We start from the raw sequence: 15,634 nt of genomic DNA on the forward strand, positions 1-15,634 counted from the left end.
CCTATCTGAACCTCAGTTTCTTCCATCTGTGTAACAGGGCTAGTATACTGGCCTCACAGGATTGTTGGAAGGCTTAAAGGAGCTCCAGTAGAGGCCCTAGTGGAGAGCTCAGTAACAAGAAACTGTAATGACATTGCTAGCCACTCAGAATGCCTCAGATTACTCCCCCAAATGGCTCAAGTGGACACTGCTCATCTCCCCAGGAATCAAGCGGATGCTCTTTGCCTGCATGTGGTCATACCTTATAATTTAGCCATCTTTCCCAAGTGGCTCTGCCCAAGCTTGTGGCCTTTTATGCACAGTTCTGGGGTTCTAATGGGACTCAGGCCTGATCCCTGTTTTTGAGGACCAAGGGGAGGCAGGTAGGGAAGCAGATGCTGACCCAGCCATGGGATCACTGCACTATCATGATGAGTCCACAGGAGGACACAGAAGTCCTGAGGACACCCTGAACTATAGTGAGGGACTAGTGAGATACAGTGAGAACAACCTAAAGGTGGAGGGGACAAAGAACAGGTTGGGAGGGTAGCCAGAAGGACAGGTAAGTGGAAGGGGCTATGAACACACTGAGAAGTTCAGCTGGGGCAATGGGAGCCCTTGGAATTAAGTCTTCCCTTTTGTGTACATATAAAACAAAACGTAGCAGTTATAAACACAGAATTCCTTGGAGGCTTTTCAGCGAGGGAGACACGCAGCAGGCTCATCAGCCTGGAAGGACCCACTAGTGGAATGTGGAACCAGCAGCGGCGCCTGGGCCTCAGCAAGGCTGTGATGGGGTTTAGGGCAGGTGCTTTGAAGGGCAGAATGGCCAGGATTTACCACTGCTTGTGAGGGATGAGGAGGGAGCCAATGATGCCCATGCCATGCATGGTAATAGCTGGGTAGATGATGGTGCCCTGGCTGGGAACCTGGGAGGAAGAGCAGGCTTCAGGCAAGATACCACACTCGGTTGTGGACCTTTGGAGTTTGAGGTCCCCAAGGAATGGAGACCTGGGTCAGGGAACTGGGTGTGGGAACTGGTGTTGTCAGCAAGGAAGGCAAAATTCCAAGCTCTGTTTTGGTGGGGAGATGAAGGAGCGGGAAGAGACCAGTGCAGTCACACAGCCAGGCAGTGTGAGAACTTCCCGCCTGGGGTCCAGGGCTCCTTCCACTCTGTAGAGGCCTCAAGAGCTGCTGGGTGCGGCTTGGGCCTACCTGGGTGGCTTCACCCCAGGCCAGGCCAACCCAAACCCACTCATGCTTCTTCACCTGGGCTAGCAGTTGCAAAGGAAAACCTCTGCCAACCAGAAGTCTCAGTGCAGTTGGTTTTTATTATTAAAGCCAAGATTGGAAAACAGCTGTCCCCCCACCCCCCCCAGTGACCCTCCCACCCACCTCCAGATTCATCTCATTATGTCCTATGAAGGTGAAAACTAGACTTGTCTGGAAAAGACTCAGAAATGCTCATGCCGAATGAGAGAATGAGGATGAATGAAATAGGCTCAGATGGTGGTCTTTGTATGATTGTGTCGGCTCCACCCAGGATTCCCAGAAAAGACGGCTTGGGGATGGGGCTAGATAGCCCCTGCTCACAGTGCTGTTCCCAAGGGTCCGGGGTGGGCGCCAGGAACAAAGGCAACGGAAGAGGCTGGGCTGCCCCTGCGCTCTACCCTGCTGAAGCTGGGCCACAGGCTGGTTTTTATAAAAATGGTTTAAAAAGACCCCAGCCATGAGCACCACCCTCCCCTGAGCAGGGCCAGAGGAGGCGCCAGCTCTGGGCTTTGAGGTCTGAGGCATGTGGCCTCCTGGCCTGGTGACACCTCCCTGGAGGCAGGCAGCACCCTGAGGGAGGCCAGGTGGGCTCCCAGGCCTTGAGTGATGCCCCTGGTTGCCTCTGGGGCTCTAGGAGAGCATCCAGATAGCTCTCCCTCCTCCTCCCACGCAGCCCACCTGGAGGCTCTAGGCTTCAGGGACCCTGTGCAACTTTTGCTCTTTGGATTCCAAAGATCTGAATTTCTCCTCCAGCATGGGTGCAGCAGGCTGGAAGTGGATGACAGGCTTGATCTGAAAGACAGTGAAGCCCTCCTGATTCTTCTGGTTGAAAAGACTTACCCTGTGCTCCAGCTCGGGGCTGGTTTGGGCCGAGCCCGCTGGGCTGGGCCAGGTGACAGGGGCTGGGTCCAAGGCCCTCTGGGATGGGCAGGGGTCCTCTGATAGGGAGGACAGCAGGTCCTGGACCGTGGCCTCTGCCATCTGCTGCTGGGGTGGTAGAGGCAGTGGCTGAGGAGAGGGGCTGGGCTCTGAGGACGGCTCCTCACGGGCGGTACTACAGTCTGTGGAAGAGCCCAGTGTCTGGCTGCTGTTGCTCTGGGCCCGGGTGACGGAGCTGTGAGCAGAGCGGGAGGCGCTCTCGGAGGTGGCACTTGCACGGGTGCCATTGCTGCTGAGCTTCAGGGGCACATCGACTGAGAAGAGGTCAGAGGAGATGTTGGGCTGGTGGACATCGATGGCAGCTGTGGTGACTACACACACAGCTGGCTCTGGAACACCACTGTCTGCAAGAAAGGAGGGGATGCTGGTAACACTTCTCCCTATGCCACACCTCTGCAGGCCCTGATGCGGGTGGCTCTGACCTGAATGGTGGACAGTGAGTGTGCCTGGGCTCTGCTGGGGGGGTAGGGGGGGTTGGTCTGTGGTCCAATTTCCCAATGTTTGCTGGCCTGCCCTGAGGGAGGATTATGCCCTGCCCTCGTCTTGGTGAACTCGTGTGGACATGGGACATGCACTGGTCAATTATCTGTGAGAACTGATCTGTGGCATCTATATAAACGGTAAACGGCTGTTGCTCTGCCTGGCAGTCAGCAATGTTCTAGAATAGATGGTAGCTGTTCTGCCCACTGGGTGCTGAAGGAAAGATGACAACCTGGGAGCAGAGTACCTGGATGATCTGCCATGGACCTTTGTTGATTTAGTTAAACCACAGTGCTGCTGGGGTTATTAATGCCAACATCCTAACTCAGAAGGCATGAGGTGCCAGGACAAGGAATTTGGGTTTCATGGTCAGGGGGAGTCATTCAAAGTTTTAAATGGGGCCAGTCTGAGAGTGACATGATCAGAGCTGTGTCTTCAGAAGATTGATTCATCCCTGAAGGATGCATTGCAGGGGGAGGACAGAGGACACTTCAGAAGGTCTTTAAGTGAAAAGTATCCAGGGGCCAAGTTACAGTGGGCAGGCACAGTGAGGGCAAGTTGTGGGGTGAGTGCACTGGGTGAGAGGTCTGAGCTAGAGATGATGGTGTTTGAAATCAGCAGATTGGATGAAGCTTTGAAAAAGAGAGGGAGAAAAGAGATCTTGAGGGGGCTAAATTATAGAGAAGAAAAAAATCCAATGCATTATACATGTCACACAATGTAACATTCTAGTCTTACAAAGGAATATATAAGGATTTGAAGGCTGTGAAATACAAACTATAAGGTTTAAGACACTGGCTAAGGAGAAACAAGACACTGAAGGCCTGCGTATTATTTTACACTTGATCTTAGCCAAAAGGCTGAGAAGCAATAGGCCTGCGTATTATTTTAAAATTCAACCTTTCCCGTAAGTGGAAACCACTAGGCTCCCCTGAAACTTCTTTCAAGTGCAAGAATGAAATGTAACTGGAGCAAGGACATGCCCCACACCTGTTGCTCCTCAAACCCAACTACCTCACCCCCATCATGATCATGCTGAAAGGGTCTCAGGTTGAGAGGCACTGAGGTCACTCAGATTTCTAACCTCCAGCCCCCCTTTCATATGAGGGTCCCACATGCAGCCCTCACTGGTAATCACGGAGTACTCCACCCTTGACATCCATAGCTGGGTGCTGGACTTGGCTGGGAGTTAAAGCTCCAGGTCTTTGAACTCTGCCTGCAGTTACGGTTCACAGGCAACAGGAGATGGGCACGCCAGGCCGAGTTGTCCCCACTCTCAACATTAGGGGTTGCGTGGGGCCACAGAGAGGTTCTGGTATGTGCAGACCGGCCCTGGACACAGACTCACCACTGCTGGGCCCATTGTAGTACTGACTGATGTAGCTGTTCATGTCATCTTTCACTGCGGCATCTATGCAGAGGACAGAGAAAGGTGAGTGTGGTGGCTCGCCAGGCTGTGGCCAGTTCATGTCCCTCCCCCAGTACTAAAGCCCCTACCCATCACCATGAGAGGAGGCGTTGTCTCCCAGAGGCTCTCTGCTGCTTTCCAATCCTCAGTGGGGCTCTGCGCCAAGGCTGGGCTGGCCTGGGTATCAGGGACCCAGGTCTTCATGAAGCATCTGGCTTGACGTATGGCACAGGCAGGGCCCTTTCCTTCTCTGTCTTCAGTTTCCCCATCTCTGAGATGAGGGGTGTGGAAACAGTTCCTCAGGGTTTTCCCTGCCTGGATGGCCTAAGTCTCTTAGTCTACCTGAGGTTCTCAGGGTGACCGGAAATGCCATCCTCAGTACAAAAGTCTCAAAGCCCTGCAAGTGGCCACACACAGACAGCTGCAGAGGCTGATCACTGATGACATCCCCTTGGCTCACCCATCTGAGTACCTAGTCTCCCATGCAGTACAGGGATGGAACAGGGGCTGCGCTTCCCCACTACCTAGTACGGGGTGAGTGCTCAGTAAATAGTTACTGCATGAATTAAGCATGACAGGGTATAAAGCTGTTCAGATCAAAGGAGATGACATGGGATCAGGATCTCAAAGAAATGGTGGTTCATCATCCTGATAGGAATGAAGAGGGAATGGGAGAGAGGAAAGGTGAGAAATTCAGAGTGGCCTGAGAATGGGAGGACAAGCAGATGACTGGAGACCCCAAAAGCCATCCCAAGGAGCTTGGCCTTGTTATGAGGGCAGTGAAGAACCACATGAAAGTTTGAATGCGGTCAGGTGTGACTCACTCCCAAGGTTGTGGGGTGAGTGGTTCAGAAGGTGCCAGGATTTAGGCAAGGAGACCAGAGACGATGCCCAGGTGAGGCTGACAGGTCCTGGGGAGGGAAGTGGTGCCTGATGGGACAGAAGGGAGGGATCAGAGTCAAATGATAATCAGGAGGGACCTGGCATGGTTTAGAGAGTAACAAGATGATCTTTGACTCAGTTTGGTAACTTGTCAGCTGAGCTCAAGGTATGCTCCATTAGCAACCGTGGTCTCCCCTGGGTCCTAGGGTCCTACAAGGACCTATCAGAATCAGACCTGATTTCAAACCTCGACCTACCACATTTTAGCTAAATGGTCCTCTCTGAGCCTCTGTTCCCTTATCTGTTAAGGAGATTAAGCAAGCTAACGAATGTCGAATTTCTCCAGTGGGGTCAGGCACACGAAGGCCTTCAACACACAGAAGTCTAGTTCTTCCTCTCCTATGGACGTCTGAGGGAGTCCACACCCCTAGGTGCTTCTCCTAGGAGCCGTGGTCTACAGATGAGTGGACCAGATGCTTTCTACGGCTGCCTTCCTGGACACACCTGAAATCACTGCAAAGGCCAATCTGTCCTGACGCTGGAAGTCTGTGAGCACAGGCAGACCTGGCTCTTAGAAGCTTTTTTGGCCTCTTTTGATCTTTAAATGCCTGTGGTGAGAGGTGTGTTTTGCATTAATGCCTCAGCTGAGGGAGGGGCCCGAGGGAGTCTCTCGCTCTAGGCCCTGTTCCAGGATCAGCCAGCAATGCTCCCTCAGAATCAGACAGCAATACAATTCTCCATGGCTCTTTATAATTTATGTTGTAAATGCTGTCTAGCCCTGCAGGTCACCCTGGGAAGTAGGTGGTGGCTGGTGTGGCTGCTTCCGGCAAGCAGTGACAGGAGGGGGTCCCCCAGGCCTATTGGGCCAGACAGGAGGTTCTGGTCCCTTCCTTTGCGCCATGGCTGCAGGGGCCTTGTGACATGGGCAGAACTATGAACTCGGCTAAAATATCTGCAGACCTGTGAAAATTCATCCTAAGGGAGTTACACACAGAAGGTGGCCTGGGGTGATGAAGAAAAACCCAGACCCTAGAAAATTACATGGACAGCTACATGCAGAATGAAACTGGACCACTTTCTTACTGAATGAGAGAAGTTATCTGCAAATCATATTCGATAAAGGGCTAAAATCCAAAATATATAAAGAACTCCTACAACTCAGCAGTAAAAAAAAAAAACAAACTAATTAAAAAATGGGCAGTGGACCTGAACAGACATTTTTTTCAAAGAAGAAATATAGCTGGCCAACAGACACATGAAAAGATGCTCAACATCACTCCCCATCAGGGAAACGCAAATCAAAATTACAATGAGCTGTCACCTCACACCTGTCAGAATGGCTAAAATCAACAACACAAGAAATAAGAGGTGTTGGCAAGGATATGGAGAAAGAGGAACCCTCTCTTGCACTGTTGGTGGGAATGCAAACTGGTACAGCCACTGTGGGAAACAATATGGAGGTTCCTCAAAGAATTAAAAATAGAAAGACCATGGAATTCTACCAGTGGGTATTTACCCAGAGAAAATGAAGACACAAATTTGAAAAGATATATGCATCCCTATGTTTACTACAGCATTATTTGCAAAAGCCAAGATGTGGAAGTACCCTAAGTGTCCACTGATAAAAGAACAAATGAAGAAGATGTGGTGTACACACAGAGAGAAATATTACTGAGTCATAAAAAAGGATGAGATCATGCCATTTAAGGCAACACGGACAGAACTAGAGGGCCTTATGCTAAATAAGTCAGAGAAAGACAAATACCATATAATTTCACTTACATGTGGAATCTAGAAAACAAAGAATAAATAAACAGTGGAAACAGACCTGTACATATGGAGACTGACTGATGGCTGCCAGATGGGAGGTGGTGGGGAGATAGGCAAAACGGTTGAAGAGGAGTGGGAGATACAGGCTTCTGGTTATGGAGTAAGTCCCAGGAATGAAAGGTAGAGCATGGGAGATGTTGTCAATGGTATCGTAATAGCACTGTATGGTGACAGATGGTAGCCACACTTGTGGTGAGCACAGCATAATAAACTTGTTAAATCACTGTTGTACGCTTGAAACTAATGTAACATTGTATAAACAAATTGTAACAAACAAACCCAAAACCCAGATCCTGGGTCTTGTCCTGGGGCATGCCATTGCCACAGGAGCCTGAGGTCACATCCCCTCTCTGGTCCTCAGTTTCTTCATCTGTACCACCAGGGGCGGGTGAGGCCCTTGCAGATTGTGATGTTGCTGGGCTAGATGGCTTCCAAAACCTCTGCCAGCTCTAAAGCACCCAGAGATGAGAGAGCAGTGTGGGAAGGGACCAGAGGCATCTGGGCTATCACCTCACTACCTCCTGATGGGGGGCTCTCCCCTCCATGGCCTGCACACCTGGGGACGGGAGGGCCTACCTCTTTGTTGAGGAGCTCTAACAGTCAGCTGTGGACAGCTTCTTGTTCATTTGTGCTCAGTAGGATCACAGTGTGCTGGACCCTGTGCTGGGTACTGAGGCCAGGAGTCCTGGCCTCTGAGGAGCACAGGCGGGGCCTTACCAGGATGTCCATTCCTTGGTCAAACAGCCAATCTCCATTTAATCAAGCCTTGCAGACCCTGGTCCTGTCTTTCACAGGTACCAAGGCTAAGCCCACTGCTCCTCACTGTCTATGTGATGGTGACAGACCATCCAACACTTAAACACTTAAAAGGCCCTCCTGAGAAGTCTCCTCTGGGAAACCACTGTCCATTTTCTACCCCTCCCCAGTTTTCCAGCCTTTCCACTCTGAAGGCTTCACTAGGGGTTACAGATGTGACCAAAACAGGTGGAGGAGGGGAAGGGAGGGAGCATTCACTGTGCCTTCATAGCTCCACACCTTGGGGTTTGGCACCACACACACCGAGATCCTTTAATCCTGGCCACTGCCCTGCAAGGCCAGGATTACTTAATAGACTGGTCCTTCCTAAAATCTGGCGGGATTACTCCCCTAATGCAGCCTGACATCTTCCAAGTGGGTGCAGCAACCGCCCTACTCCACTGACTCACGAGACACCCAGGGCTTCTCTGCAGTAACTGGGGCCAGGCCAAGCCCTTACCACACTTGGCTGTGTAATCTCCATGGAGGGTTCCTGTTTCTCATCCCAGGCAAATGTCAGTACAGAGGTGCAGCCTGCTGAGGAGGACTCTTTTTTTTTTTTTTTTTAAGTTTACTTATTTATTTTGAGAGAGAGAGTGGGGGAGGGGCAGAAAGAGAGGGGGGAGAGAGAGAGCGAGAGCGAGCGAGAGCAGGGAAGGGACAGAAAGAAAGGGAGAGAGAGAGAATCCCAAGCAGGCTCCACGCTGTCAGCATGGAGCCTGATGTGGGGCTCGAACCCATGAACTGTGAGATCATGACCTGATCTGAAACCAAGAGTTGGAGTTGACTTAATCAACTAAGCCACGCAGGCACCCCAGAGCACTCTTAATGTTGGTTCAGTCCAAGGTATTAGATCTTTCTCCTATCTCAGTGTTGACTGTTTGAGGTTGCCACATCTTCATCCAAGCCATTGGAAAAAACAATCTAGGCTAGGTGAACTGTAGCCCTGATGTCTCTCTTGAACTTATGACTGATCTGGCAACTGGCCAACTTCGTCTGAATGACCTCTAGCTACTTCTGACTCAACATGTCCCAAATAGAACTCAGTTTCTCCCTCCACCTCCATCTTGGTGAACGGTTTCTTTGCCCACCCAGGCTGGGAGACTGGCTACTTCTCAGTGCTTTCTCTTTCCTCACCCGATTCCTACCAAGTCTGTGACTATTCGAGGGACCCCTGATGCCCTCTGTTATGGTCCTGTGGTCTAGCCATAGGTCAGATGTCGTGCTTTCCCCTTTGGACTCTTGTCATGTCTTGGGTTTAATGAATGGGATGGCTAGCTGCATGAATATGCCTGACAAAACCTAGGGCCCAGGTGGCCACTGGAGGTTTGTCCAGTCTGCATTTGCTCCCTCTATTCCCACACAGGGGCCTCAGAATGAGCTTTAAGATACAGATCTGAGGGGCGCCTGGGTGGCTCAGTCGGTTAAGCGTCCGACTTCGGCTCAGGTCACGATCTCGTGGTCCGTGAGTTCGAGCCCCGCGTCAGGCTCTGGGCTGACAGCTCAGAGCCTGGAGCCTGCTTCAGATTCTGTGTCTCCCTCTCGTTCTGACCCTCCCCCATTCATGCTCTGTCTCTCTCTGTCTCAAAAATAAATAAAAAAAAATTAAAAAAAAATTAAAAAAAAAAAAAAGATACAGATCTGAAAGCGAGGCCTGCTGGACTCCTCTAGCAATGCTGACACTGTTCATGCCTGCTCTCTGCTTTAGGCAGGCCTTCTTCTCCAGAACTGACCACTTGGGCTGGGGTTCCGTCCTGACCCACACAGGGGCCACATTTTCTTCAGCATCTCTCTAGCACTTAGCATGAGGCTTGCCATATGCCAGCAATAAATAGTTTTGACTGGACAGATGACTGTGTCTGGGGGCCTGCAGGACCTCCCAGGACCTCCCCCTCTGGGATTCTCTCTCACTGTTCAGCACACAGCCTCTCTCCTTGTCCCTGATCCCTGCCTAGAGACTAGAGACTGTTGGGTAACTGGGAACTTGGGGAAAAGGAGAGGAGGTAGACACAGATGCTTGTGGCCAGGAACAGGCCACCATTCATCCTCTACACGAGGGGCTGCCCACCTTCCACCTAAGAATAATCTCCTGCCCCAGAGTTTGTTTTGATTTGGCCCCAAGGGGCCCTAGGGCCATGGAGGAACCACCCCATGGGAGGACTGAGCTGGCTGCCCCTGGAGGGGCTGGAAAGAAGGGTGGGCACAAACACAGGCTCCAGGACAAAACAGCCACCTTGTGGTCTCAGGCAAATCCCTAGGCACTCTGAGCCTCAGCTTCCTCACAGGTGAAATGGGGATGAGAAACACCAACCTGCTGGGGAGCTGTAAGATTTACTGAGGTAATGAATGTCAAGTCTAGCCCTGGGATGTCCCTCACCTTTCTGAACCCCTGGCCCATGGCGTTCCCTACCAACCCCAAAGTCTTGAGGCTTCTGAGGCAGCTACAGCAGCTGCTCTTGGCCACCTGGCACCTTTCTTCCTGGGGTGTAAACATTCTGAAAATGCATCCAGGCTAATCCTCCCAAAGCCCTTCGAGTGCTGGCCATGGCAACGCTCATTATGTGTGTTTGCCCCTGGGGTGGAGCCCCAACTTGCCTGGCAAGGCTGAGGTTGAGAGAAAGGCTGAGGTTGAGTCAGCTGGGCCTCCTGGAAGGGGTGAGAGCGGGTGCTGTGGGGCAGGGTCCCAGGACCCCACATCCATACATCCTGTGCAGACACGGGCCCCAAAGTCCATAGGGAAGCCCTGATTCCTGGTTTGGGGCTCCTGGTCCCTGACTAGGCAGCCCTCATAGAAGGAGGCATGGACATTCACTGGGCACCTGCTGTGTACCACGCTGTGTACCATCAGAGACAGGACGAGCAGGATTATGGGGTCCCTTGTTCAAAAAGCCAGATCATATGTGATAAGGGGCTAATAATATCTACCACATATAAAGAACTCCTACAACTCAACAGTGGAAAGAACCAAACCAGTTAAAAGCTGGGCAGAGGATCTGAATAGACATTTTTCCAAAGAACATATATAGATGGCCAACAGACACATGAGAAGATGCTCCACATCACTCGTCATCAGAGGACTACAAACCACAATGAGATACCACCTCATACTTGTTAGAATGGCTATTAGCAAAAAGACAAGAGGTAATTTTGGCAAGATGTCAAGAAAAGTGAACACTTGCAGAGTTTTGGTGGGAATGTACATTTTATAGCCACTGTGGAAAGTAGTATGGAGGTTTCTCAAAAATCAAAAATACAACTACCATAGAATTCCACTCCTGGGTATTTACCCAAAGTAAACGAAAACACTAACTTGAAAAGATGCACCCTCACATTCATCACAGCATTATTTATAATAGCTAATACATGGAAACAACATAAGTGTCCAATGGTGGATGAATAAAGATGTGGCATGTGTACATACACACACACAGATACACACACACACAGACACACACAGATACACACACACTGGAGTATTTCAGCTATAAAAAAGAAAGAAATTGCGCCATTTGCAACATGGATGTCCCTTGAAGGCATTATGCTAAGTGAAATAAGTCAGGGAGAGAAAGACAAATACTATATGATCTCAATTATGTGTAATCTAAAAACAAAACAAAAATAAGAAAACTCTGAGCTCACAGATACAAAGAACAAATTGGTAGTTGTTAGAGGTGGGGGTTGGTGAAATGGGTGAGTGGGGTCAAAGGGTACAAATTTTATTGTAAAATAAATAAGTTATGGGGATATGCTGTATTGCATGGTGACAATAGTTACTAATAATGTACTGCATATTTGAAAGTTGTTAAGCAAGTAAATCTTAGAAGTTCTCATCACATTAAAAAGAATATTTGTAACTGGGGGGTCTGGGGGGGTTCAGTCGGTTAAACGTCTGATTCTTGGTTTCGGCTCAGGTCACGATCTTATGGTTCCTGAGATCGAGACTCACATCAGGCTCTGTGCTGACTGCATGGAGCCTGCTTGGGATTCTCTCTCTCCCTCTCTCTTTGCTCCTCCCCTGCTTATTCTCTCTCTCAAAATAAATAAACTTAAAAATTTTTTTTAATTTTATAAATATGTATGGTTACAGATGTTAACTAGATTTATTATGATCATTTTGCAATATATACAAATATCTAATTGTTACATAGTATACCCAAAACTAATAAGCTATATGCCAATTACACATCTGTTAAAAAAAAAAAAGCATTAAGGATTTCAAGTAGACCACAGCAGAGCACTGAACCAAGTTCGAGCCCCTGTATGACCAACCAAGTCACCAGGCCATGGACCCAGTCCTGATCAGAGAGGTAAAGTAACTTGTTCAAGGCTGAGCTGAGATACAAACCCCTAGCCCTAGCCCTCTGCCCTGTCAACTGTCTCACTATTTTGTGTGAGGCCCTACAGCTCTGGGGCTTCCCTGGGTCCTCAGTGACTCCACTAGGAACACATGTGAGGAGGCCAGCAGTGGCAGAAACCCCGACTTGTCTCCATAGCACATAGGTCTCTGCTCTCCTAAGGGTACACCCTGGTGCCAGCTGCTTGGCAGAGGGAAGGCCCTCTGGGGGGGCCGCCTGGCCTGGTGCACCTCTGTGGGGGTTTCTCTGAGTGCTGGGGCAGCATACAGGGACACAGAGGTTTCCTGTGATATACAGTGAAACTGTGGCACTCCCACCAGTAGCTGTAATTCATAAATTATGGGCAAGTTTCAAGACTAATAAATTTGGGAGGGAAGTATTAACGACTACACAGGGGCACCGTGAACTTGGCAGGCCCCGAAGTCTGGAACTTTGCAGCCTGGGTTTTAAAAATGATTTGTGCCAGAGCAAGTCTAAACAGAAGCTGGTCGGCGTTAGTCTGGCTCTGACCTGCTGGCAACTGTTGAGACTGTAGGAACCACTCAGCACTCCCACCCCTCAGGGCCACCCTCCCGCAGTGAGCAAGGCCCCCTCCAGAGGCTCCTGTCACTTCTCGCTCATTTCTGCAGGTTAATCCTTGGAAAGTCTGTGTGCTGTTGTGACACAGTGAGCTTCGGAGCCCTCACTGGCCTGAAGGTCATCGTTAGCAACAAAGGCTGCCCTTTCTACATCTCCAGAGTAGCCCAGGGCATCCCTAGCTTGTCCGGCCATAATTTCTAATGTCATGGAAATCCCTCCCTGGACACAGCTCCTGATCAAAGAGAAATCAGCTGGGGGATGCCCTGTCTCACTGGCCCACTGGAGGCTATGAATCACACATGCCACTTGCTGGCCCCCCAGCTTCTGCCCTCTGCTTCAGCGGTGTTGGCTTTGCTACTGATGGCTCTGGAGGTTGGCAGTGAAGTGGCAGAAGTGGCCTGTGGGGGAGTGGACTGTGCATGGCATAGACTGGGGCAGGTACAGGGCAGGTGTGCGTCTAGAGAGGTTGGAGGTAGGGGTGTCACAGAACAGATAAAGGAGAGCAGGGGTGGGTTCCAGGTATAGATGGGTGGGGCATTTGCAGCTGCTCCCAGGGATACATGTTTGGCATCTCTATGGGAGGCCTGGGTGCCTTGTTCAGACACCTCCTAGTCTCAGGAGGGTCAGCACAGATGCCATGACATCCTGGCTAGTAACACACAGCTGATCAAATTTACCCTGAGTGGGCTTCGAGTGTGACCCAGCTTTCTCCCTTCTTATTCTGCCACCTCCATCCCTCCTGGAAGTTGTTCATTATGGGGACAGCAGAGAGAGGGAGCAGGATGGAGAGGCAAGGACTCCTAGAATGTGTAGGATTATTTCAAAGGCTTGGTTTGTTTGTAGACTCTCCAAACCCAGATCTTGACTCCCTGTGGGCCCAAATGTGGCATCAGGTGTTGAGGGTCTGGAGGTCACTGGCTCAGGGACAATAATGGCCATGCTGTTATCGCGAGAGCCAAGGATCCTGATGATAGAGAGGTGCTATAGAATGTGTGGCTGTTTGGAGGCGCTCACCTGAGCTCAGATGTTTATAGGTGAGCACATGTGAAGAGACAACAGAACCAGTCAGGCCTAAGCCCCAGGTGAGCTGCAGCCTCGAAATGGGCTGTGAGCACCACTGTGGGCAGAGCAAGGAGGCTGGCTGCCCAGCAGCTGCTCCTCTGACTCATTCTGCTTTATCAATGAGGAAGACCCTGGGATGAGCTGGAGACTGTGAAGCTCCTGTCCTTGGGAAGCAAGACAAGCAGGCAAAAGCTGCTGACTTCTAGAAGAACTTGCAAAAAGAATATTCTTATATTCTTTTATTCTGGATTCCACAAACACCAGCCTAGGGAGCTGAAAGTCAAGAGGGGTTTCTGGAGTGCACTGCTGCCAGATAGCCCCTGAGCCCAGAGCACTGCAAGGACCCACATTAGCACAAGTGACATCCACAAGCCTTCTTTTGTTCTTTGATCAGTTACAGACTTGCACATTACATTTCACACAACAAGCACTACAGGGAGCCTGCTGAGGGCCAGGCCTGGGTGGGCTCTGGAGATAAACAAGTCTTGGGGGGAACACACATATAAATGGTCACAGCAACACGGCACAGTTGATTGGGTCTCATGGGAGTTCATGGAAGTCTAGAGGGGAGAGAGTGGTGGCTGGGAGCTCACCTGGAGATGGGTTCTAAGGAGGAAGAGAAGTTTGGCAGGCAGGCCTGGCCCGCCAGTGATCAGCATGTGGAAAAGTTCCAAGACCTACCGCTGCATAGAACACAGAGCTAAAAGATGTCTCCCTTGCCCACAGTGAAGGTGAAGACAGTGGGAGGAGTTGAGGCTGGGCAAGCGAGATCATTAAAGGTCTGTATGCCACCTGTTAGAGGGTGAATCGTTGTGTCTCCCCCAAATTCATATGTTGCCCTAACCCCCAGTACCTCAGAATGGGGTCTCATTTGGAAATGAGGCTGAAGCAGAAGTCACTAATTAAGGTGATGTCATACTGGAGTAGGGTGGGTCCCCAACCCAGTATGACTTGGGTCCTTATAAAAAAGGAAATGTGAACACAGACACACACACAGGGAGAATGCCAGGTGAAGAGGAAGCCAAGGAACACCAAGCATTATGAGCAAACCACCAGAAGCTAGGGGACAGACCCTCACAGCCCTCGGGAGGAACCAACCTGCCAAGACCTTGATCTCAGACGTCAGCCTCGAGAGCCGTGAGACAGTAAACTGACAGGTAAGCAGTTTGCCGTGCTTCATCACCATTACTGCAGCCCAAGGAGCCATCAGCCAACGTGTTAAGTCAGGAATCAAAGAAGCTACAGCCCAACACAGATGGATGTAAAGTGCTGCACAGTGGAATGGGAGCAGGGAACGGGGATGGGGGGGCCTCCCAGGGAACACGGGGCAGGGGGCCGGGTCAGCTGTGAGCTCAGGCCAGGCAGCCACATCTAAGGGTTCTCGGTTCAGAACAAAAAAGCAGGGGTGGCCCCTTAGCACTCCACCCTGGTCTTGCAGCTCCCCAAGAACTGTGTTCTGTTCTAGATGTCACTCTAAGAGGAACCAAAACACTGGAATGTTCAAGGAGAGATGATACAGCAAGAACATGGAGAGCTTCTCTCCTGAGGGTTGGCTGTGGGAATGCAGTGACAGTCCCCGCAGGAGAAAACACTCAAAGGCCAGTCTTTGAAATGACACCTCAGTATAACACTGTATGTCAAACAGACTTCAATAAAAAAATAAAATGAAAGGTGCCTCAGCCGGGAGGGCATCCACTGCAACCAATGCAGAACAGCTGCAGCCAAGTAGGAAAGACAGGTGCTGGGGGGCAGACCTCAGCCCAGAACAAAGAATTCTTTTCTAATAAACAGAGCCATTGAAAGTTGGGTTGGTGTGGGCTTCCCTGGGAGTTCAGGAGCACCTGTTGTTAAAGAAGGTAAGCTGAGGCCAGGGAGCCTCTTGGCAAGAGTTTTAGATGGGATGAACACATCAGCTGAAGGTCTATCCCTCCCTCAGAGAAGTCCCTCCCAGCCCCCAACTTCTACAGTTCTAAGATCCGAAGTTCTCTCTAAAAGATCATAACAGCAATCACCCCACTCCACAAAACCTGTCCACAGTGACTTACAGCCTCCA

The 15,634-nt window shown here is 50.5% G+C and overlaps 1 protein-coding gene across 1 annotated transcript in view; it reads right to left on the reverse strand.

Annotated features, from left to right (window-relative positions):
• Window positions 1–1,074: 1,074 nt before the first annotated feature.
• Window positions 1,075–15,634, reverse strand: part of TMEM266 (transmembrane protein 266) — a 51,731-nt gene continuing 37,171 nt past the window's right edge. The window contains exons 7-8 of the mRNA XM_049614144.1: window positions 4,019–4,081; window positions 1,075–2,534 (exon numbers count right to left, since the gene is read on the reverse strand). Coding sequence (XP_049470101.1) covers window positions 1,939–2,534; window positions 4,019–4,081 — 659 coding nt within the window. The 3' untranslated portion in view covers window positions 1,075–1,938. The remainder of the gene's footprint in view (window positions 2,535–4,018; window positions 4,082–15,634) is intronic.

Source organism: Panthera uncia (genome assembly GCF_023721935.1).
Source record: "Panthera uncia isolate 11264 chromosome B3 unlocalized genomic scaffold, Puncia_PCG_1.0 HiC_scaffold_1, whole genome shotgun sequence".
In the NCBI taxonomy this organism is placed as follows: domain Eukaryota; kingdom Metazoa; phylum Chordata; class Mammalia; order Carnivora; family Felidae; genus Panthera; species Panthera uncia.